Source organism: Magallana gigas, chromosome 2 (genome assembly GCF_963853765.1).
Source record: "Magallana gigas chromosome 2, xbMagGiga1.1, whole genome shotgun sequence".
In the NCBI taxonomy this organism is placed as follows: Eukaryota; Metazoa; Mollusca; class Bivalvia; order Ostreida; family Ostreidae; genus Magallana; species Magallana gigas.
In genome coordinates, this window is record NC_088854.1 from 24,581,567 (window position 1) to 24,608,179 (window position 26,613).

Genomic DNA, 26,613 nt, shown 5'->3' on the forward strand with positions numbered 1-26,613 from the left:
AATTTTCACAAGAACAATTTGAATGTCCGAGGGCATTCTATCTGAACTGTATAGGGAACAGGGCTCTTTTTAAAAGAAGTGGGTTGCTAAGCAATTTAAAGTCTGGAGTAAGGCTTTAAAACCTAAAATGAATGGCTTTTAAATCACATAGTCAGATGAAATTGAAACACGGATTGACCATGCTCTTGAAAACAATCAGAACAACTTAAATCATAATAATTATTTACATAAAGATCGTAAGTAAACACTTTGTTATTAAGGTTACAAGAGAGGCCACCTGTAGCTGAACTGATGGCAAAGCAAAGAAATACATGTGGACACACTTAATGGAAGCTCTAAGTTCAAATATAATGAACTGATCATATAATTAAAATAAACGCATTCGTTTGTCTTGCCAATGGGGTGTGGCTGATTTCCATCTAACTGTCAAGTGGTCAAGATCGATGTAGCGATTTTGACCTTGGCTGCGATCCGAGTCCTTGACCTTTGTCGGATATCTTGATCAATTTCGGTTTGGTAGAGTTTCCCCCTAGAGATTTTTGTTGGTTGTTGATTCACTTATAGTATTGAAAAAAATATGTTAAATCACTTTTTTAATTGATTGCCAAATATTTAAAACAATACTGAGGCCGAAATGAACAGTGGATTTGAGCGAGTACAACCTGTCGTTAGAACAACTTTGACACCAACATTCCAACAGCTCGAGTGTTTTCCACAATCGTTACTCTCTTCTTTGAGTTTCTTTCTTGATTTCAGATTTTTAATAAAGACTAACGTCAATTGCAAAAAGTTGTTATTTAAATGAAGCAATGCATGCTGAAAAGCAACATTTTTGTTTTGTTTTTAGGTCTCCTACGAATAATTGATTTCAGTTCGTTAATTTATTTTTTCTGTGCTATTGTAGAGAAGAAATATTGGTTACAATGTGCTGAAAATTTCATATCATTTCTATTTCAAGTCGTTCTATTCATCAAAGTGAACACTTTAAAGCTTTGTTAAGTGCACTATTTAAAATGCTGCGCGGATGTCTCGTTTTTTTTTCAATATCCAAATTCCATCTTTCGAGCAACATTTAGTTTTACGGGTCTCTGCCAAAGGCGATTTGTCTATAAAGACCCATTTATTTTACAGCTAATCATTCACGCTTTTTGATTTTCGAATCAACACTTTTAAAACTCAAAATACTTACTTTTAAAAAAGAAAATCGTTGTTATACTGTAAAGAATTTCCCAAAAGAAATAAATGATCTGAGCTAAAAGACTACTGATAACTTATATTCGAAAGACCCACAACATCCTAGTAGCATTGTTACCTCTTTTAATATCATTTAGAATGAAAATTCCTATAATATGCAACATACGCTGTTACTATCAGACACTCATATTCTGACTTTCTGTTCCGGCCCTGTACATAAACTTGTATTTTATATTTTACTGCTATTATTGTCCTTTCAATTTGGTAATGATATTTAATCATTTTAAAATGAAAATGACAATTTCTATATTCTCTTAACTGCATAATTTTGAGTGTTAAAAAAAAGTCATAAAACAGTAAAACTAAATGTGTGGAAATGTGAAAAAAAAATTGAAATTCACCTACAAGAAGGCAGCTGACTCAATTGTATTTTTAACAAATTCACAAAGATAAAGCAACAATTTTTTAAATTGCTAATCTTAAATAGTTGTTGAAAGTAAACATTTGGTTGTGTGTAGCAATATTTACAAAAGCTGAACACCGCTCGTAAATAAGCACCATCACACAGAAGATACCTGGTATATAAACCTTTCAATTTCGTTTCACCCGATTGCACACCTGAAACTCTTGAAAAAAAAGTGTCTAAAATTAATGCACGGCCAATTTATTTGATGCAAGTATTCACCTGGCTTGAAAAAGTGTCTAAAATTTGATAATTTCATCGCGACCGAGTAACAAGGCGAGACATGATGTACGTTCACACAGGTGAGACATCAACAGCGAAGTACTTTGAACTGTTCAGAGGTCTGCTCCTTATACATTGTATAAGGGTTATTGGGATAGCAGCGATGAAAGAGAAATATGGCGGATGCCTGTTTATGAGCGGTGTTCAGCTTTAATGTATGTATGGAACTCTCATATCTTTAACTGGTACCTCTGTACAAAAAATAAATAATGAGATTCGTCTTCTAATTCATTACAGTTACATATGGTACATTCACTGTTTTACGAGATATACCATACCAGTAACCTCTTTCTATTTGCAATTTTGCATTGCCAGTTCTAAAGTACAAAAAATTCTGTTATTGTATTGGCAGATTCAATAAGTATTACTTTCAAAGATAACGAAAATTTAAAAGTTCTATAGTTAATAACCTTTGATGATTTATACATTTCATTATTCCATGATTGCGAAAAATGTTCTTAGAGTATCTAAAAAACAGTTTATTAAGCAACTGGAGATCAGATTTGTTTTGATCGATGATTGATCGAAAATACAAAATCGAGTATGTTTCATTTATTTGTACTTGATACTTCCATTATTTTTGCTTCAAGATATGTTAGAATTAACTTTCTGGTTTAAAAAGAAGATTTTGGAACATAATATATGGATGACATGAGGCAAATCCTGGTGTTACGCAATGTCAACAATTTGTGCAGCAATATGTGCATTTTATGATATACAATACATATAAAATATTATTACATATTTTACATGTACAGTTTCTGCAAAAGCAAATAATATTAGCAATGTATAAAATAAAAATAAATAATAAATAAGAATTAACAAATTATTGAATAAAGCAGATTCAAATATTCACTGATTTTTTATTTACACTTTTTTTTTGGGGGGGGGGGGTAAAAATATTTGATATTATTTACGGATTGTTTGATCTTCGTCAACCAAGAAATTCTACTGCAAAGTTGCACTATCAATGCAGATCCAAAAGAGCTGGACTCTGCGAAGCATGAAACAGTATGACGGTCCCATTTGTCTGGGGTGGTGCGGTTGTTGGAAGTGTTGGGCGAAATCGACGGTGTGGCGCACGTTTTGAACCTACCCGCCTTGCCACTGTCTCATTTCTTCAGCTGCTTCTTGGATGCACTCCCTGTAATGTTGTCGTTCTTTTCTAGCTGCTTCAGTGTGGTCCTGGAACGCTCTTACGACTGTTGGTTGGTGCAATCATTTATACATGCAAGCATCATATGCTTCCTTTCGCTATCACTTTATGCGCAAGGAAACTATGCGATTATAATCATATATCATTATGTAGAACTATGCACCATGTGTAAAAAATAGCAGACGTGGTGCACCTTAGATATGTCATTGAATTTGTCTTCTTAAACTTTTCCACAAAGGACAAAAATTCATTCAATAAAACGAAAATACAAATTACATTCATCGCTCAATAAGGAGATGGAAGAGCGATTACTCTGACAAAATGAATTGCAGCTAGTCTTTGTCAGAAATGTTGTTACAAGTGAAATAACTCTTGGATAGTATACTGTATTGGAAGAAAATTTCTATTTTATGCCTATAACAGTGACTGATTACTATCTGATATGAATTATGAGACTAAATGATAATCATATACATTTATATTAGAAGGTAGATTTTAATATGAAATTGAAATACTTTATTTAAAGATACTTTTCCAACAAAACTAGTCATCGAATGTAGATCTTTAATTTTTTTCCAAATAAAATAACATTTACACTTTATCCATATGCACAAACAAAATTAGAAATGAAATCTTTTTGATGTTGCTTTGTCTTTCGACATTAAAAACAGAATGGGGAAGTCCAAGTTTCAATCTAGAGGGTTAAGTAAGATTTGGAGCGCTTCAAAAGTTGTAATTAAATGAAAGTTTAATTATTCAATATCTTGGTCCTGTCGTTTCTCTTGTATGGAAGCAGCACTTAGAAAGCAACTGAAATCAATAAACAAATACAACAAGATTGAGCGAAATAATTACAACCTAAAAACTGAACTTGGCCATCTACTTAGGATGGTGCACACCTGAATATGTATCACAACAATGACAGAGCACCCAGAAGGAAGGAGAAAAGGCCGGTCTAAAACAACATGAAGGAAAAGTACAGTGCAGGAGCAGTTACAGCTGTGATGGAATAACTGGGCATCAGCAAGAGCAGCAGCCAGGGGCAGAGGCAGGTGGAGGGAGTGATTCAAAGCCAAGATATTATTTTGTTATTTTATTATTTTATTTCAAGCATGCGCTCCAACAAAGTTTTCTGAAAGATATATATTTTTTTGTAGAGCTACCTTTTGTTGATAAAAGGAAGAAACTTTTAATTTTGTCTGCGGAAATGATTCATTTCGTTTCATATTTTAATAAAGAGAAATTTTATGCATATATTCACCAAGAAATTTGTATGTATTTCAAGTTAACTTTTACAATATCTGAATGAAACCGTTGCCAATAGACTTTAATATAAAATTCAAGATGCAATTAATTGGACAATAATAACGATTTTGAAAATTCCTTTGGTGGAACATTTTTTTATTTGATAACTTCAAAATGATAAAGGTTATAGGACGTTTCATTAATGTGGTACAAAATGTGGTCCTTATACTTCGAATACCTTAGAGAAATGTAGGAACAAAATAGAAACATGATAATAATTTACATGAAAAGAAAATCCACATATTTAATTTAGGACTGACAGTGACTCGCTTTTTGTAAGTACTGAAGTGGAAAACTAGTGATAGTTGTCACAATACTCAATGGTAATGTTGAAAGTCATTTTAAGGTGCATAAGCCCTCTGCTACAAAACACGTTGACATATTTTAAATTTTCTAATGTACAATTTCCTAAAACACTATACCTTGTGATATAAAATATTTTTTTTCGATGCCTTGTGCTGTATTCTAAAATATTGATGAACATAATCATGATATGAAGAAGAGATCACATACTGTTTAGAAAGTACAATCTCTTTTAATCAGAGGATCAAATTAAAACTATACCATATATAACAAGGTAAGGCATCAAGGGCGTATAAAACAATGCATAATATGAAGAAAGCGGTGCTTCTTGCGGCACAATATTTTTTTTTTAAAGTCTACCTCAGAAATTTACGTTAATTTTGAAAGAGTTACATTTCCCGGAAAACAAAGATACAGCAGATTTGATAGATTTGTCATTTTATGACAATTTTTTTTCATAAAAAAGACCATATATACTATCTTGGACAATTCTTCTTAGTGCTATTTCTTAATGACGAAACGGAGACTTGGCCATGAAATTTTATTTTCTATATTTTCGGAAATGACATTGCTTGAAATAATGGTTATCAAAGTATCAAATTTCAAATTCCTGCCACACTGAAGACTAAGAATACTGACAGAACTTTCAGTAGTAATGTTTGCTTTTAAAAGATTCTATACTTCGAACTGGGAGTTCTATGAACTGCTTCAACACTTTGCAGTCCATTAAGTGAATCAGGTGCATTGTATATGATATTCAAAATGCCAAAAACCAAACTTTTTAACTCCAAACGCCAAAGTGTCACACGAACCACAAAAATCATTTTTTAAAAAGTTCTCTCTCTTATCAGAATATTAAAAGGCAAACTTAAAAAAAATCTTTATTTCAGACGCATCTTGTGCAACCAGGAAATTCCGCAAACACCGAAAACTCCATCAAAGTTCATACATCCACAGAGCTATTTACACGGTCACGTTTTTCATCTATGTTTGAAAAAAAGTACAAACTAAGAGGGCTTTCTCTGTTTTAAACACACTTTAGTGCATATCATAATATACACAACATACAGAAGGTTTAAACACAAATAACGAGGTTCTCGTCTTAACCAAATTTGTAAATTGAAATTACATCAAAAGACTCGGAGATTACTCAGAGTAATCTAAGAACTATATAAAGAAGACAAAATATTTGACAGATATAAAGCACATTTGCCGTTGAACTGTGAAATTAAATATAACAATGAATTCTTTTTTTATTTTACTGGTTGATTTGTTCCGACTTTAGAAAAAAAGTTTAAACTTGAAAATTTAGAGGAGTGTATTTAAACGTACTATTGATTATTTAAAATATGTTATAAAATATATGTTATAAAATATATACCATTATTGTTTGTGACTGCAGAGTTTTAATGTTAATGTACCTATCTAGACATCAGGGCGAAAAAACAGCTGGTTTCCCTTTAAGTTTTCATAAAGCTGTTTTGACAACACATTTATACCTCATATTTATTTAATGAAATACTGTATAATTGATATGTAAAACTACTGTATGTATGAGTTACTTATTCACCTTCAAAAGAATCTCATTGTTATGACAGCGTTAATGAAATCGATATAACTTAGAAAAGATCAGCTACAACAAAATTATAAATTCTACAAAATTTTCAGTTAGGTCGTTATAGCATCGGAAAAAAACCTTTATTTAGGATACAATTATATTCGCCCATCGAATCCTTGAGTATTGCCAAAGTGATTTGTCTTTAAAATTATGTAAAAAGCACTTCAAAATTTAAAAGTGGATTTGATGCTGCTAGGTTACTACATTGATATGGTATATTAAAAGGGGCGTATAATGTTCTTTACCTCAGAAAGCCTTGTACAATTGAACATTGTGATCAGACCAAAATACATTACATTAACAAGAAGTTGATTCTGTCTCACCTACTGTATTCACACAAAGAATTCACAAGAATCCTATTTCAATGCATGGTTTATGCATTTAAAAAAAACCGAATTGGTGATATTTTACACCTAGTCATCATATTTCATTTTAAAAGCCAATGAGTTTCTCACAATACACACCCCCTGGGTTGTAGCATCTTTTATAGAAGGACAGTGCCAACACTAAGGCGTAGGATACTCTGCATACTGAGAAAAGATGGGAGTTTGACAGGTTTTTTAAAGCAACATCTCATCATTACTTTGATCAAATCTTGATTGTGTGGACATGAATTGAAAATGAATAGAAACTCCTTGCATGCAAAATCGCGTGCATGGATTTCTCTTCATGGGATTTTAAACTTTTTAGCTATTCAATAATCTAACAAAATTGTTAAAAAGAAGCGTCGTTTTACCAATACACAAAAATGCAAATTTCGAGCTTTCAGATGAAAAGAACGTGCCATGGGATTTAACTTTTCAATTATAGTGCGTAATTGAAATGATTAATGTCGAGGGAAGATTTAAAGATGGAAATTAATAAACAGCTTGAAATGATAGTTTGAAAGTTTAACAAGAGGTCCATGGGACACATCGCTCACCTGAGCAATAATGATAATAATAAAAAATCATCTTTTTGGGTCATTATAAAATATCTGGACAATGTAGTAAAATAGATACGTTATAAAACTTTTCTCCAAATAATCTTATGTTAAATATTGGGCCCCTTTTGTAACAGGATGACTCAATTTTATATATTGATTATTGCAGTTCTTAAGATATTACACAATTACATGTACTTATTTATATACAATTTAATTCTGGTTGTAACGCGATTTCCAATTGGCTAAAAATTGTTTTATATCGTAAAAAGAAAGTTGCATACAGCACAGTTAAACCAACGTCAAAAATGTATAATTCACTGTCATGGGTTATCATGATGTCATTTTAAAGGTCAAATGACTGTTTTTATCTTCCACTATTTACCAAAATTAAATTTTAAGAATTGAATTCAATATTTATTTGTTTTATAAGATTTAAAATGATTTGGAGCAGATTATGCTTTATAAACCGATATTTATTAGTTTTATACGATATAAAATGGTTTGGGACAGATAACGTTTTTCATAGACCGCTTTGAAGGTTTATAATACGTAAACTGCTTCAAACCATTTTATATCGATAAAAACAAACAAATATTGAATTCACTACTTAAATTAATCTTCAAAAAGCATTGACACTCTCGTAGAGACCAACATTTGCTCAAAGCCAAGTCTTAAGAACTGAAAATCAATAATATGTCAAAGTAATACCATTTATCATAACACTTTGAGTACAGGACTCTGCCCCTCCCTAATTAAGACCACTGGTACCGTCGACGCTTTTATGATAGAAACTCCTATTAAGTCATGTGTACAACACATTCCATATCAAATATCTGAAATAATTCGAAAATACACAATTTATTTAAAACAACCCAAACCTGCATATAAAAGAGGAAAAATTTGCCATTCCACCAGGCAACTGTGACGGAAGTAAACAACTATAGGTAACTTTTGTACGATACCATCCGAGAAAATCGATTTAAATCTATTGGCGCGCAAATAAAATCCTTGGATTTTATCGTTCATGAGCGTTTATTACGTCACTATAAGATGTTGACTTCCCTCTCAGTTACCTAGCTTGTCTTCAAAAAACTAGTTAGACAAGATTTAGTTGGCTAAATGAATAATGTGCATTTTTTAAAAAAGCATAATGAGGAAGAGATATATTCACTGCAATAACATTATCCTGTGCTTGTTGAATATATAAGCAAATATATATATTATAGTAACAATGTGACCAAGGGATAGTAATGTGCATACCTTTCCTATTTTTATATGCCATGGGGGGAGGGGAGTACATTAATCGTAATTTTTTCCTTTATTGATAAATAAAAAAGGAACATGTTCTGTACATGACTTTAAAGAAATTTCTATCAAAAGAAAGTCAACAACCCCAGGGAGTTAAAATTGGGGGGAAAGGGTCTTGTTCTCAGCACCTGTGACTTTGACTTTTCAAGAATAACTCATAAATATTTTTAAAAAAATTCAATCATTACACTAGCGAAATTTGAATTTAATTGAACTGAGGATGCATCCACATATGTTACAGCTTTTCTTGCAGACTGGTTTTTTATATTCTTCGCTTTATATTCCTATTTATCCCCCCCTTTTGTGGTCTCGTTCTATCCCCGGGGTCATGATTTGAACAAAAAAACCACCTTGATTCTATTCTACCCGAGGATGCTTTTACACAAGCAGCAGCTTTTCTGGCCAATTAATTTTTGAGAAAAAGATTTTTAAAGATTTTGTAAATAATAAATATCAAAAGTTAAAATGTGCCCCCCCCCCCCCCTTTTGTGCTCCAGTTCTATCCATTTGAATATGTACTACCCGAAGAAGCTTCCACATAAGTTTCAGCTTTTCTGGCTAAATGAGTTTGGAGAAGAATACTTTGGAAGAATATCAACAAATTTTAAATAATTTATTATCTCCCCTTGTATGAGGGCTAGTTCTTAGTATCAGAAAACTTAAATCCCCTTCCCCCAATAATGCTTTGTGTCAAGTTTAGTGTAAATTGGCCAGTGGTTCTCGATAAGTAGTCGAAAGTTAAGAGATGGACGGACAACAGACTAAAAGGGATCAGAAATGCTCATCTGAGCTTTAAACTCAGGTGAGCTTAAAAACCGCACGAACGTAAGTGGTCTATTTTTCATTTGTACGCTGTTTACATGTTATTAATGCATTTCAACATACTGGTATTACGAGATGAGGAACTAATAATAGTAATGGAACATTCCGTATTAAATATTTGGAAACCAAAGTACGCACATTAAGATATTATACGTTAAATCTTCTTTCCTTAAAAAAAGGAGAAAGTACATCAAAGTCGGTATTAATTTGCACTTTTAATGCAGAGAGAAAAATTGTAATCGATCCGGACTAATTCTGTTGTCTGTACTTATCATTGCATAATCAACCTTTCATTAAACATTAAAGAGGCCGTATAACGATGATTTCTCATCAATCAATCAATTTCCAGCTATAAATAATGGTGTATTATTTCAAAGACAATGGAGACATCGATAATGTGTTTGACCAAAATTATATAAAACATGCATGATGGACACACAGGTTACCAAGCCAGTAACAAACATTTCATGGCCTAGTTTCTAATCGCTTTATTAATGAACATGTTCGATTATTGGTATGGTTTATCCGACAAGTTAGATAAAAGAATTTTTGTGTATGTTTAGGGACGGAAATAATACATATTTATGTAGTTTTAACATTTAGTTCAGCTCAAATTCCGTTTGCCTTTAGTTATTTTCTCTCATTTCTAAAATATTCTTATTGTTTCATAACGTCACTATTACCTTTAAAGTTATCTAGCTTTAGTTCAGCTAGAAGTTCTTAAGTCCTTTTTATGGTATTTCTGTGCTATCGAACTTCCCATGCCTATGCCGGAAGTACTTTAAATTGTGCCTCAATATACTTTTGGCTATCAAAAATGGTTAAAATTCCAGGCGTTGTCAATAAAACTATTATAGTGACGTGAAATGCTTACAACACGGCTTCCTACTTGAGGATAAATGTATTGCTTATTAAACGGACTAGGATGAAAAAAATCAATGTAATCGTTATAGTAAAATTTCTCTCAGAAGGCAACCTGTTTGATTTATCACCAGATAACAAGAGTTTAAAAAAAATCTAAATAAGATAAAAGTAAGCAATTTTCATGGTTTAAAAAAAAAACACTTCTTCTTATAACTGCTGGATTACACTGTATAATTTGTTAACTAAAGCAATATGTTCTGATATAAAATGTAAATACACTTGTAAACGCTAAAATATATTATGCGACAACTTTAAATAGAAACTTATCTCTATGTATTTGTCGGCTACGATCCTTGGTAAATTTTCACGATATGTCAAAATATATAAGTAGTACGAGAAGCAAGTTCAATATAAATATAATACTTTATAACTCCGTGCAATCAACGCTTAATGGAGCGGTGCTCCCTTTTAATGTGGACCCATAAACTGAACAAGTGGCAAACAAAATCGACATAAGATTTTATTGCATGAAGATATTGATGGCACACTTGCTGTTGGGAAACTCTACGTACGGCTCGATTTGAAATATGAATACTTCAGTTATGATACAACGTCTTTAGGCATGGTGTAAACTTTAAAGCAAAAAGTAAGTCTTGTATCATCCTTGATTCTGAAGCTATTTATATAAATGATATACATGTACATTTATCAAAAAGTTTAACTGAGTGAACAGAAAGATTAAGCACATTAATTCATCACAAACATAGGTTGATCTAGGTTTTGGTAGCAAGTTGGAATTCTTTACTCCATGCTTGTGTCCACTGGTTAAATTCTACAGGTTTTATGACACTTCTGGCCGATTTGATCCTCGGAGACAACGGGTTTTCACCGTCATTAGAACGCAGAGTATCAAGCATGTCCATAGCACTTTGAAGTCTGTAGGTCAGCACTAATTGTTTTTCCTTTGGAACAAATGTCGGAAGACTCTGTGTTCTTGAGAATGATCTAATCCTGTGTGCAGTATGAGGTCTCCGGGAACTGTCAGATTCTGACGTAGAACGGGGTGTGCTAGAGAAGAGGGGACTGTACGGATTTTTTCGAACATCTAGAAGTGATTGTTGGCGACTGATAGCCGGTCGTTTAACATCTTTGATATCAATTGGTTGTTCTGGAGTTTTATTCCGTCTTAGAAATGGTTTGCTCTCTGGCTGGGTGCTTGACATTTTCCCGTAAACGTTATCCTCATATCCTTTCATCATAGCGAATTGGGCTTCGGGCGACATGAATGAGCTAAACCTAGGCTTCTTGGGTAGCTCTTTTATCATAGTCATTTCAGTTTGGTCGTCAATAGCCGATAACTTCGTTTTTTGAAAAGCCATCTTGGCGCGAACCATGGATGCGACTTTACCACCAAGAGATTTGAAAGTCCTTATTGGTGGTTGAGGATTTGCTGGTGGGGTATTGGATATTATGGATAAACGTCGGCGACCATAACTTGTAAGTGACATCCTCCTACTATCAAGTCGTGCTTCTGGCGACAAGGGAGCTTCAGCATTGTCGGACGTTGATGATCGAGATGTTTCATCACTTTCTCTTGAATTCTGAGTTCCAAACTTTGGTCGATCAGGTGGGAAAAATCTTTGAGTTTCCTTTCCTTTTGGTGAGAACGATTTGGGACTATAAACACTCCCCCTTGGCGACATCATTTTCTGTTCTTCACTTGTTCGTAAATTTAACGTTTGTCCCTCCATGTTTAAAGATCATACCATTTATTACTCTGGTGATAAACAGTGTAGTCACTTAATTTCCATGTTCAATAAAACACTTGAAATGAAATTATATAACAATCGTGAAGCTCGAGTAACTGGTGATCGAGAAAAGTAGCGTAAAGCGAAGGAATGTTGTCCTTATAACAAACCAAGGAACCAGCAAGTTCCAACCTCATTAGACAGGAATCGATTATTGACGACCTGTTAACACAGACTTTGTATGGATCAAGTGGAGGGAGAAGCATCATAGCGAGATGCCACTAGATATTAAGCTGGGACTAGCTGATTCTATTGGCGGAAGATAATGAAAGTATAGTGATTGACATGATGCGGTGAAAAGCTTTTAAATGTCTAGTCAATTCAAATCTAAAAAATGCGACTTCATAAACAGGAGAATTTATTGTTGTTTACATATTGATTTTTCCTCGAGCATCCAAGTGTATTATTTCGACAATTATGTGTATCGACGCGACGCGTGATTCAGTTAATGTCTGACTATAATAATAACCTAGATCTAAGCATAGAGTTTTTAAAGGGGATTTAAGATACCCCAGAGTGCAAAAGTCATGTAAAGGCAATAACATGCCTCTGACGCCAATTTGTAAACACGCAAGACATCACATCATTAATTACACATTTTGAAAGATAACATAACTTATTTGAAATTTATCGAAAGTTAAAACGATTTAATTTTTGCAAGCAGTATAGCCAAATAAAAAGTGAACATACTGTTAAGTTAAAACCCTGAATATAGTATTGTTTATTGAATTGAAGGATTCCCAGCATTGTTTAGTAGTTGCTAGGATCCCAATACCCTCAAAGGAATACCCAGTGTCAATTACTTAATTTATTCGATTATTTAAAGATAGTTTAAAATAGATTGCATTACAAATCAATGATGGTTGGACTTTCAGCCAAGGTACTTTTTGCACATTAAACTTGGTCAGCTGGTTTTTAGAAAATATACTAGCAATATATTTTTTGTTTGTTCATATTCCACCCTTACTGAACCTGTCTTACACTTGTAGAGACTCAGAGGATTTACCCTTAGAAATAATAAACGTATCAATTAATTACATTACGCCAACACAATTACTAGTCTCATTAAATAAACAAATCATGAGGTAATTATTCTTAAAACGTTTGCTTTAAATGGGTCATTATCAAAATATACAGCCTTTTGAAAAATGTAAAACATGAGAAAAATATAACGGTATTACTGAAAATTTTTTATGATTAGCAAAAACACGTTACACAAACAATTAAGTAAAACATCTTAGAATTTGCAAACATTGGAGTAAACCATGATATCATCTGGTAGATAATTAGAATTTTATGAGCTATGCTAATTTTGTCAGTGGTGAGACAATTATACAGTATAGAAATTAAAAAAAAATAAAATAAAGTAACTCTTTTAAAATTATGGAAAATCATTTGGTCATTATTTTTGATGCACTCGATTTATACATAATTGATGAACAAAACTATACTTTAAAGTACAAACTTAAACAGAAACACTATTCACACAATGCTGCCTTAACTGGGGTGCAATCTATTGCTTAATAATTCATTTAGCAGCACGCATTTTAGGATCTTAAAAAACGAAACAATGTTGGTGGTCAGATCTATATTTTTACTCAGAAGCACAGCTTTAAAACAATAATAGTAAATGGACATGGTACTGGTACCTATAAATCTGATTTAATACCAATCTAAAATAACATTTTGGTGAAGTCCTCCCTGTTGTGCATAATTATGTAAAGAAAATACGTGATGCTAGTATAATTTATTTTTAGTAATATAATAATTCAAACTGGTAAATAAAAAAGTCAGTTAAATCCACTCCATACTATTTATTATTATCATTAAATAATATTTTTTAATTAATTTACTATGTATTCAAAGGAAGTCTTTAACTCACACGGCAGAACCTGCAACACCAAAGTTCCATGAATTATAAAATTTGAACTAACACTTCATCTAATAGCCTTGGTGCTGTCTTACACGCTACCCTATCAATGGAGAAACAAGTCAGTCAGCTCTGTCGCCAGAAAGATGTACTTTAACATCCTGAGAATCTGGGAGGTGAAACACCATCTCACCCAAGAAGCTTGTGCAAATATCATCAATGCAACAGGCATATACTATCTTGACTACCACAATGCCCTCTTGCTTGGCATAACCGATCGTCAGATGCACCAGTTACAAGTGGCTCAAAACAGCGCTACACGTTGTCTAACAAAAACACATTACAGACAACACATTACGCCAGTACTTCAAGAACTGCACTGGCTGCCTGTAAAACAACGTGTTATATTCAAAGTACTGACAACCATCCACAAATCACTACATTCCTCAACAGCACCAACATACTTGAGCGAACTATGTTCTGTCTACCAACCACACAGGACAATGAGATCATCATCTGACCAATAAAAACTGGTAGTGAAGAGGTCATCAAATAAATACGGCGCAAGAGCTATAAACACTCTAGGTGCCCAACTGTAACTTCGCAAGCTTAAAACACACAGAGCATTCCGCAAGACCCTCAAAACACTGTTGTTCAAGCGTGAATATAAAACATAGACGATTAGTATGTAAAGACTACGAATGTACATATCCTGCTCATCCTTTAATTATGTTTTAGATAAGCTCCTGTTGTTTTATCATCACTCTATTTTTTAAAAGTATCCCTAACATAGCATTTATTAGCACATCCCTTTTATTAACACAGTGTATAGCGCACAGAAACTACATGTATATTTTGCGCTATATAAGTCAATATAATAATAATAATAGCAGAGTGATGTGTAGTTCGTCATCGACGTTTTCATTCTTGTTTTTGTATATTTATCATCCATTTCATTTGTCTCCAGTGATTCTGAAAGGCTCATATGCTCCTGACTAACACCAATTAACTGCAATGATCAACACCGGTGCCCCACGCTACAACCAAGAATTTCTCTGAACCTTATATTATTTTTCCTTTTTGATATTGATACCTTATTTAAGGAACACTATCGGGAAAAGCATAACAATAACTTATTCTCTCTGAATATTGGCCAGATGTAACCCGATTATCTAAATAAGCTTATCTTAACGGGCTTGTATATAAAGGGATACTTGGGCGTGCAAATAAACCGTGATATGAGGCGTTTTATATTGCTAATACTACGTATGGGAAAATTAATACCCTATGGTCATTTATGTTATATTATTATCAATGGAATCTTACATTCTGCGCAGAACTATAAATTTGACCATGTCTTGAAAGTTTTTTTTTTAAAAATTGTTAAAAAACACAAATAATACACGATGTTTCAGTCACCCTGGTAAACATTTTATAATTTAGTATTTTGGGAATTATTTGGTAAATTCGAGTCGAGAGGCGATATAAAAAAAGTCTTAATTGAAGTAGACCAAGAAAAACAAATATATAACTCCAATATGCATTTTTATTAAAAAAAAATGATCACGCTTTACTTTACAAAGACAATACAAAGATGCACAGTGGTATCGTTAATTTAGTACTTGTATTGCTATCCACAAACCTGCAGTATATGCTGCCCCAATATCAGAGATGCAACCCATGCCTCTTTTACCAAGATTGTGTCACAATTTATTGCCCTATGAATAAATTGAATTACTCCTCTTATAGGCTTTAACTTACAAGAGGACGACTTCGCTGAATGAAAAAATTGAATTAATAATTTCTTCATCCTCATTGGACTTTTATTCTCATTTAACAAAGGCGCCTCTTGTTGAACACCTGAAGAAGTTCCCGATCATGCTATTCCCAGTCAATCCAGACACAGAATTAAAAGTAAGTTAATGAAATATAATTTAACAGGCAAGTATATTAAAGGGGCATGGTAACGGTTTTGGTCAAAGTTTTTTTTTTTGATTTTAAGGTAAACATTCATTGAGTAAGGAATTTTCGATAGGCAACCAAAATTTGAGTGTCATTTGTTGAGTTATAAGCGAGTTACAGAGCTTACAATTCTTCGCTATGTAAACAAGCTTTTGTTTACATTTTGAATTTTGAAGTGAAAATTCCAGTTTTAGACCTAAACTGAATGTGTTAATCGTTAGGAACTAATTAATTATGCTTAAAATGAATAAGAAGATAGACAAATCAGCTTCAAAAAGTTTTTTACTGGTATATTGAACCTATTGTAAACAAAAACAGGGCACGAGCCTTGTTCACATAACGAAGAATTGTGAGCCCTGTATCTTGCTTAAAACTCATCGAATGGAACCCACATTTCATTTGATCATTAGATATGCATTTTTAATGCATTGTAAATAATAAAAAAGAATAATACAATGTGACCAAAATCGTGACCACGCCCCTTTAAGTAACCAGCTGATAGGCATGTCTGAAAAATAATATAAATTATCAATTTCTATGAAATGAATTTAGTTAATTATTATTTTATTTGTGCATGAAATAAATTTCTTATAGCAAGTACTTTGTACTACATGTATTATAATCTTTATTACTACAGGCTAAAGTGACAGCACTACTTCAAAAAACGGGAACCGTTGATCTTTCTGTAGTTCTCAGAAGTGTTCGCAAGAATGCGGCAAGAGAGTTTGTTGTTTTCTCATTCACTTTGTTCATCCGCAAATAAAACATTTCTTTTTTATAGCAATTAATAACAAAAACTCATTACAAATGCAACAATTTATTATTATAGACATGAGTTATGTACTCAGCTTTAATTATAAATACATATCAAAGCGTTTATCTTCTTCCTGGTCTTCTGTAAGACAATATACAAATTAAATATTTATTCAATTAAGGATTCCCCACATCTTGATGACGTCTGTCTTTTGAAGTTTTCTACAAAATAAAGAATCTGAAGCAATATTAATTTCGATTTACCCTGAGTTATGTTCTTCAATATCGGACATATTGAAAGCTGAATACGAACTCGAATGACCACATGTAAGATACACCTGTTTAAATACCTGTGACATATAACATGCATATCCATCCGCATTATTTAAATCCTACGCTAACACTAGAAAACATATCGAACACACTTACAAAATAGTTCCATATGCTAACGAAAAGAAATTAAACTAGACTCTTGTTGCAAAAGCAACAAAAAGGTCTTCCGTTTTGATATACATGTATCAAATTAACTGTAAGACATTGCTTCTCTCACATAGAAAAAAAAGTGGATATGATAATTATTGTGAATGATATATCCAGACATTCTAACATGTAAAACAACGAGAATGAAAAAGAAAACAATTTTTGAAGTACTTTCTGTGACGAGAGGAAGTAACGCTGAACTAAACATAAATGTTAACCCTTTGTACAATTATAAGTCAATCTTTCCTCAAGGTTTGGTTGTTCACGTCTCTGCCAAATTTAAAATCCCTTTGAAACAATATTTTTTGTCTCGGGACCGGAAACAGACAAACGGAAGTGATTAATAGAAAACAGAAGCTGGTATTTCTCGTACATTTGCTAAGCGTACATCACTGTTTATCAGGCTAGATGAAACACCCAAGAAAGTCAGTTAAACTAGTTAAAAACATGATTTGTTTGAACCCTTCCGGTAAGAACCGGAAGTGACAGTTGACATAATTTAACCCATTAAACACATCCCCAGTCAAATTTCTATCAATCATGAAAGCTTCGTTTCTTAATCATTTACAGTGACAAAAATCTCGTGGACATCAAATTCGTAACAAGGAAAGCTACATAGAGATATTTGAGATATCTCACCGGAAGTAAAATTTATTTGCTAATTTAACAGTATATAGAAGACATATGTAAGATTGTATACTGATATTTTCATTTTGTGTAAAATGAATAAAATATGAAAAAAACCCCAATTTTTGAGGTGCTACCGGTGACGACCGGAAGTTACGCCGAACAAAACAAAATAGTGTGTAGACATGTACATACATAGGTCTATTATCCCACAAAGTTTGATTGTTCAAGTTGTCACCGTTTTTGAGATCTCTAGGAAACAAGGTTTTTTGTCTCGGGACGGGAAACGGACAAACGGAAGTGTTCAATGAAAATGAAAGTTAGTATTTCTTAACCATTACACAACAGGACTTTATTGGCTATCAACTTATCTTATATTGTCAAACAAAACAGTAAAACTCTTAATCAACTTGAATTGTTTGAACTCTTCCGGTATGGACCGGAAGTGACGGTTGACAAAATGAGAGCGGTTAAACACATCTTCTATCAAATGTCTATCATCCACGTAAGTTTCGTGTCTTGGTCACGTACAGTTAATGAGATCTCGCTGTAATAATATTTGTTTTAAATAGACTACCTGAGATATTTGAGATATCTCACCGGAAGTAATATTTTTTTGTTTATTAATCATCGGATAGATGACTTATGAAAGCGTGTATAATTATATTTTAATTCTGAGTTAAACAAATAAAATGCGTAAAAATGTAATTTTTGAAGTGCTTCCGGTGACGACCGGAAGTTACGACGAACAAAACAAAATAGTTTAAACACGGTCTATCATCCCTTAAAGTTTGGAGGTTCAAGTCTTTATCGTTCCTGAGATCTCATTGTCCATAGCTTTTTACCGCGGGACAGGAAACGGAAGACAGGAAGTGAATTATGAAAAAAAAACGCCTGGAGATATTATCGTTCTCTATCTGTCCTGAAAATTTCAAGAAAATCTATCCAGCCATCTTTGAGATATCTTGTGGACAAAAAAAGGGGAAAAAAACTAGACACGATCTCATTGCGAGCAACGAGGAGGTCTTCCGTCCGAATTAGAAACATATCTGGAAATGGATGCGGAATCTAAGAGTAATGGGGAAAAGACTATCTACCCCTTTGGTGTCTCTTTTTCGAGGGATCAGCCCTTTTCATTCATTTGAGTTAAAAAGGTATTTTTGTGTACCGGTAATAAGTGTTCAGAAATTGGTTACCGTTTTTGAATTATCTGGGAAAAATCGTTTTGATATCCGGTCCTAAAACTCTTTTTAGGGCCCAGATAACAAACAATACATGGTTGTACTTTGTTCAGCACATTATTTTGAGCATCTTGTGTTAAATACTGCTTTTCAGAATTTACTCCATTTTCAGATATTGAAGATCAAAGTGTTTGACTTCTGGCCCCTTAAAATCCCTAATTACGTAACATAGGAGAAAATGATTGCCATGTATAGGTGAATGACGTTAGAATGAACATAATTGCTTCTATAACGTATCTTAACATATTTCACAGTAAAATGTTATCATTAAAAAACTTTAAGCCCCCTCAGCCCCATATTTAAAGGGCCAGCCCCTTTTTCTTGATGCCATAAGAATGTTCTTGTCAATTTAAACACATTTTGTAAAACAAGTGTTTAGAAATTCTGTACCGTTCTCGAGATATTTCGAGAGGGCCGTTTTAGGGGGCGACCCTGTAACTCCTTTTAGGGACTGCATAACAAAGAAATTATTGTTGCATATTGTTAAGCTCAATATTTTGAGCATCTTTTGTTCAATATTGCTTTTCAAAGTTTTCCTCCACTTAAAGATATTGAGCATCTACGTTTTGGACTACTGGCCCCTTAAAATCCCTAATTACGTAACATAGGAGTAAATGATTGCCATGTATATGTGAATGACGTTAGAATGAATATAATTGCTTCTATAACGTATCACAAAATATTTCACAGAAAAATGTTATCATTAAAATACTTTAGAGACCTCTAAGCCCCTTATTTGAAGAGCCAGCCCCTTTTTCTTGATTTCAAATGAAAGGTCTTCTCAATTCAAACACATTGTGTTCAAGAAGTGTTTCGAAATTCTGTACCGTTCTCGTGATATTTGCAGAGGGCCGTTTTAGGGGACGACCCTGTTACTCCTTTTAGGGACTGCATAACAAAGAAATTATGGTTGCATATTGTTAAGCTTAATATTTTGAGCATCTTTTGTTCAATATTGCTTTTCAAATTTTTTCTCTATTTTGAAATATTGAGCATCAAAGTTTTCGACTTCTGGCCCCTTAAAATCCCTAATTACGTAACATAGGAGTAAATGATTGCCATGTATATGTGAATGACCTTAGAATGAACATAATTGCTTCTATAACGTATCACAAAATATTTAACGGTAAAATGTTATATTTAAAAGACTTTAGAGCCCCTTTAGCCCCTTATTTGAAGGGCCAGCCCCTTTTTCATGATTTCAAATAAAAGCTCTAATCAATTCAAACACATTTTGTTCAACAAGTTTTTAGAAATTATGTACCGTTCTCGAGATATTTGGAGAGGGCCGTTTTAGGGGACGACCATGTAACTCTTTTTAGGGACCGCATAACAAAGAAATTATTGTTGCAGATTGTTAAGCTCACTATTTTGAGCATCGTCTGTTGAATATTGCTTATCAAAATTTTTCTCCATTTTATGATATTGAGCATCAAAGTTTTGGACTTCTGGCCCCTTAAAATCCCTTATTACGAAACATTAGGAGTAAATGGTTGTCATGTATAGGTAAATAACGTTAGAATGAACATAATTGCTTCTATAATGTAAAACAAAATATTTCACGGTAAAAAGTTATCAATAAAAGACTTTAGAGCCCCCTCAGCCCCTTATTTGAAGAGCCAGCCCCTTTGTTATGATTTCAAATGAAAGTTGTTGTCAATTCAAACACATTTTGTTCAACAAAAGTTTAGAAATTCTGTACCGTTCTCCAGATATTTGGAGAGGGCCGTTTTAGGGGCCGACCCTGCATCTCCTTTTAGGGACCGCATAACAAAAAAATTATGGATGCATGTTGTTAAGCTCAATATTTTGAGCATCTTTTGTTCAATATTGCTTTTCAAAATTTCATTCCATTTTGAGATATTAAGCATCAAAGTTTTGGACTACTGGCCCCTTAAAATCCCTAATTACGTGACAAAGGAGTAAATAATTGCCATATGTATGTAAATAACGTTAGAATGAACATAATTGCTTCTTTAACGTATCACAAAATATTTCACAGTAAAAAGCTATCATAAAAAGTCTTTAGAGCCCTCTCAGTCCCTTATTTGAAGGACCAGTCCCTTTTTCTTGATATCCCATAAACGCCCTTGACTTTATAAAGATTTTTTGTTCTACATCTTATAACAAAATTTTATCGAGGAAAGAGATATTGAAAGAAAACCACGAAAAATCACGACGCTTTTTTAACCGTAATTTTCGAGCTCGGGCGAGCTTCGGCGCTTTTGGTCACAGGAAAATATGTATACCACATGTCAGATCTACAACCTTTTGTCTACAATTCCTGAAATTTTGAACCCAATATCTTAAATCGTTTAGGAGTTTACCCCTGGACAAGCCGACCCTCTGAAAATCGTTAAATTGTGAATAACTCAAAACCGAAAGTGACGTCATCGGTAAAAAAAATTTCCAATAAGGTTCAGACCACTATCTTATCAAATCTGAAAGTTTCGTGTAAAGCGGTCGAGTAGCTTTTGAGAAATCCTGAACACAAAATTTGTAAGAAAAAAAAAGAAAAATAACTAGACACGATCTCGTTGCGAGCAACGAGGAGGTCTTCCGTCCGATTTTTAGAATATGGAATGATCTTACTCTTGATCTTCGTCAACGAAACGTATCAGGAAAAGGAGGCGGGACCTAAGAGTAATGGGTGAAAGACTATATATCCCTTTTGTGTCCCTTTTTTGAAGGATCAGCTCCTTTTCATTCATTTTAGTTAAAAGGTATTTTTGTGTACCACTAATAAGTGTTTAGAAATTCGTTACTGTTTTTTTTAGATATCTGGGGAAAATCGTTTTGATATCCGGTCCTAAAACTCATTTTATGGTCCAGATAACAAACAATATATGGTTGTGCATTGTTAAGCACATTATTTTGAGCATCTTTTGTTAAATACTGCTTTCCAGAATTTTCCTCTATTTCGAGATATTGAATATCAAAGTGTTGGACTTCTGGCCCCTTTAAATCCCTAATTACATAACATAGGAGGAAATGATTACCATATATAGGTAAATAACCTTAGAATGAACTTAATTGTCTCTATAATGTATCACAAAATATTTCACCGTAAAAAGTTATCATTTAAAGACTTTACATCCCCCTCAGCCCCTTATTTGATGGGCCAGTCCTTTTTTCTTGATTTAATAAGAATGTTCTTGTCAATTCAAACGCAAGTGTTTACAAATTTTGTACCGTTCTCTAGATATCTTGAGAGGGTCGTTTTAGGGGCCAACCCTGTAACTCCTTTTGGGGACCGCATAACAAAGAAATTATGGTTGCAGATTGTTGACTCAATATTTTGAGCATCTTTTGTTCAATATTGCTTTTCAAAATTTTAATCTATTTTGAAATATTGAGCATCAAAGTTTTCGACTTCTGGCCCCCTAAAATCCCTAATTACGTATCATTTAAAGACTTTACAACCCCCTCAGCCCCTTATTTGAATGGCCAGCGCTTTTTTCTTGATTTAATAAGAATGTTCTTGTCAATTCAAACGCAAGTGTTTACAAATTTTGTACCGTTCTCTAGATATCTTGAGAGGGTCGTTTTAGGGGCCAACCCTGTAACTCCTTTTGGGGACCGCATAACAAAGAAATTATGGTTGCAGATTGTTGACTCAATATTTTGAGCATCTTTTGTTCAATATTGCTTTTCAAAATTTTAATCTATTTTGAAATATTGAGCATCAAAGTTTTCGACTTCTGGCCCCCTAAAATCCCTAATTATGCAACATAGAAGTAAATGATTGCCATGTGTAGGTGGATAACGTTAGAATGAACATAATTGCATCTATAACGTATCACAAAAGATTTAACGGTAAAAAGTTATCATTAAAAGACATAAGAGCCCCCTCAGCCCCTTATTTGAAGGGCCAGCCCCTTTTTAATGATTTCAAATGAAAGCTCTAAGTATTTCAAACACTTTTTGTTCAACAAGTGTTTACAAATTTTGTACCGTTTTCGAGATATCTTGAGAGGGTCGTTTTAGGGGCCGACCCTGTAACTCCTTTTAGGAACCGCATAACAAAGAAATTATGGTTGCAGATTGTTAAGCTCAATATTTTGAGCATCTTGTGTTCAATATTGCTTTTCAAAATTTTAATCTATTTTGAAATATTGAGCATCAAAGTTTTCGACTTCTGGCCCTTTAAAACCCCTAGTTACGTAACATAGGAGTAAATGATTGCCATGTGTAGGTCGATAACGTTAGAATGAACATAATTGCTTCTATAACATATCACAAAATATTTTACAGTGAAAAGTTATCATTTAAAGATTTTTGGAGCCCCCTCAGTCCCTGATTTGAAGGGCCAGCCCCTTTTTCTTGATGTCACATCAATGCGTTAAGTATTTCAAACACTTTTTGTTCAGCAAGTGTTTACAAATTTTGTACCGTTCTCGAGATATCTTGAGAGGGTCGTTTTAGGGGCCGACCCTGTAACTCCTTTTAGGGACCGCATAACAAAGAAATTATGGTTGCAGATTGTTAGGCTCAATATTTTGAGCATCTTTTGTTCAATATTGCTTTTTACAAATTTTCCTCCATTTTGAGATATTGAGCATCAAAGTTTTCGACTTCTGGCCCTTTAAAACCCCTAATTACGTAACATAGGAGTAAATGATTGCCATGTGTAGGTCGATAACGGTAGAATAAACATAATTGCTTCTATAACATATCACAAAATATTTCACAGTGAAAAGTAATCATTAAAAGACTTTAGAGCCCCCTCAGCCCCTTATTTGAAGGGCCAGCCCCTTTTTCTTGATGTCACATAAAAGCTCTTGACTTTATAAAGATTTTTTGTTCTACATATTATAACAAAATACAATCGAGGAAAAAGATATTGAAAGAAAACCACGAAAAATCACGACGCTTTTTTAACTGTAATTTTCGAGCTCGGGCGAGCTTCGGCGCTTTTGGTCACAGGAAAATATATATACCACATGTCAGATCTACAACCTTTTGTCTACAATCCCTGAAATTTTGAACTCAATATCTCAAAGCGTTTAGGAGTTTACCTCTGGACAAGCCGACCCTCTGAAAATCGTCAAATTGTAAATAACTCAAAACCGGAAGTGACGTCATCATTAAAAAAAATTTCCAATAAGGTTCAGATCATTAGCTATCAGACCTGAAAGTTTCATGTAAATCGGTCGAGTAGTTTTAGAGAAATCGCGTACACAAAATTGGTTGGAAAAAAAAAGAAAAATAATAATAATAGGGAAAAAGAAACCGAACGAAAACAATAAGGTCTTCCGTTGGAAAACGGAAGACCTTAATAATAGGGAAAAAGAAACCGAACGAAAACAATAAGGTCTTCCGTTGGAAACGGAAGACCTTAATAATAAGAAGAATAGGGAAAAAGAAACCGAACGAAAACAATAAGGTCTTCCGTTGGAAACGGAAGACCTTAATAAGAAACATTACAATCACTATAAGGTCTTCCGTTGGAAACGGAAGACCTTAATTATTTTCTCCTTCACTTTGTTCATCCGCATATAAAACATTTCTTTTCTATAGCATTTAAAGGGGCATGGTCACGATTTTGGTCAAATTTTATTTTTCTGTTTTTATTATTTACAATGCTTTAGGAATGCATTTCTAATGATCAAATGAAATGTGGGTGCCAGTCGATGAGTTTTAAGCAAGATAGAGGGCTCACAATTCTTCGTCATGTAAACAAGGCTCGTGCCCTGTTTTTGTTTACATAGGTTCAATATACCAGTAAAAAATCTTTTTCAAGATGATTTGTCTATATTCTTATTCTTTTTAAGCATAAATAGTCAGTTCCTAACCATAAACACATTCATTTTAGGTCCAAAACTGGAATTTTCACTTCAACATTCAAAATGTAAACAAACGCTTTGTTTACATAGCGAGGAATTGTAAGCTCTGAAACTCGCTTATAACTCAACAAATGACACTCAAATTTTGGTTGCCAATTTAAAATGCCTTACTGAAGCATTATACACATTAAAATCGAAAAAATAATTTTTGACGAAAATCGTGACCATGCCCCTATAAGCTTGTATAGTAATGATTATAACATCATGAATATGATTTCTCAGCTGCTGAGAAGTTCACAAAGAAATGAATGTATTAACAAATTGACTTGATATGTGTTGTAGGACGACGATCCTCTCAAGTGGGAAAAGCTGCAAGCCCGAGAAGAAAAGCGGTTTGAGAGATATGAGAAGTTATAGATGTACAATACACAGTACAAAATATTACATCTTGTTTTATGATATCACATTAGTATCTTGATATAGGTATATATATTATAATTATCCATTTGCACGAAGGTGCACGAAGTTGACCTTGAGAGTGAAGATGATTATGACCGAGAGTGAATTGAAGAAGAACAATTTTTAAATTAAAATTTACGACGGAAAAATAAAATTCATACATTTAAGATGACATCAGTTGTTTGTTTTGATTATTCATATTGATGGGATGTAAAATGCCTTGTCTTACATGATAAAATTCAAACTAAATGAATACTTTTTAAAACAAATTATTGGAGAGGCTAAATAATAATTCTAAGGTATGAAAAGCATGCCGATGCATACTAGTTAACGTATGTGAAATTTACGTGAAAAACGTGAAATTAACGTGATTAATTCCACGTGAAATTCACGTGATTAATTCCACGTGAAATTCGCGTGAGTGCTCTTTTTGAGTTGTTAGGCCACAGAGAGTTTAGTGACAATGTCTCATATTCAAAATTTCCAATTTACGAGTTAAACGTTAAATCTGCAATCAACGACTTGACATGCCATAGCCCGAGTTTCCTATATTACAGCAGCCATCAAAAACGTACAAAGAGGAATTTGTTCAATAAAAATATAGTTGGGGATTCTTTAAGATCAAAGTGTTAATAATGCATATTGATTCGACCTTATTTTAAGTATTTATTTGCGTATAGTTTGCATATCAAACAACACACAGAACCTCATATTATTGCCTTTTTGTGGCCAGTTTTGTGCAGAAACAAGCCACATCAAGAAATGTTTACATTTATATTCTCAAATGTACAAGATGGCAGCACATCCCCCTAGATCATTAAGTGCAATGGCTTTCAATATGAAGAGGTCTTAATCGGGGCCAGAAACCAACAAAAGAAAACGTTACCTTTTTACCTATCAACATATTTGGGAAAAGGAATTCCAATGGGTACAACAATGTAATCGAGGACAAAACGAGGCTTTTTGTATTCTATGTAATGCGCATTTGAATTTGTATCTGGTCCCAAAAATGATATAAGCATTCAAAAACGCCAAGTCATATAAAAAATGCTTCTGCAGATTGTACTGTCACAAAATATTCCTATTATACATTTATGGATGTTACATTGTAATGTTATTTTTTACTGCAATTTTTGGATTAATCTACTCGTTTTAATATTTATTAAAATAAACGTCACTCTTCATCCTTTTTAAAAGAATTATTAATTAAAAAAACCTTGGATTTAGAGCTAGAGAAATGCTACCCATCTAGACAATAGGGCGATTCCTATGGTTTGTACATAAACACATCGTAATGTGTGCCTCTTCGGCTTCACGGAATAATCTGCATTTTAAGTCCCCAATTTTCATCGTAAACCTTGAAATTACTATAATTCCGGAAAATACC

At 33.3% G+C, this 26,613-nt stretch overlaps 1 protein-coding gene and 1 long non-coding RNA gene across 2 annotated transcripts; one reads left to right on the forward strand and one right to left on the reverse strand.

The window, feature by feature from the left end:
• Nucleotides 1-10,744: 10,744 nt before the first annotated feature.
• On the reverse strand, nt 10,745-12,363 carry LOC136272868 (uncharacterized). Its single transcript, XM_066075793.1, has one exon. The coding sequence runs from the start codon at nt 11,989-11,991 to the stop codon at nt 11,014-11,016; it is 978 nt and encodes a 325-aa protein (XP_065931865.1). The 5' UTR covers nt 11,992-12,363; the 3' UTR covers nt 10,745-11,013.
• LOC136272869 (uncharacterized) lies at nt 10,779-17,202 on the forward strand. Its single transcript, XR_010710911.1, has 3 exons — nt 10,779-10,886; nt 15,761-15,832; nt 16,518-17,202. It is a non-coding gene; the product is annotated as an uncharacterized lncRNA (long non-coding RNA).
• The last annotated feature ends 9,411 nt before the right edge of the window (nt 17,203-26,613 follow it).

What these genes read in the sequence shown, in the direction of transcription:
- LOC136272868 (XM_066075793.1), bottom strand. Translation starts at nt 11,991, where the DNA reads ATGGAGGGACAAACGTTAAATTTACGAACAAGTGAAGAACAGAAAATG.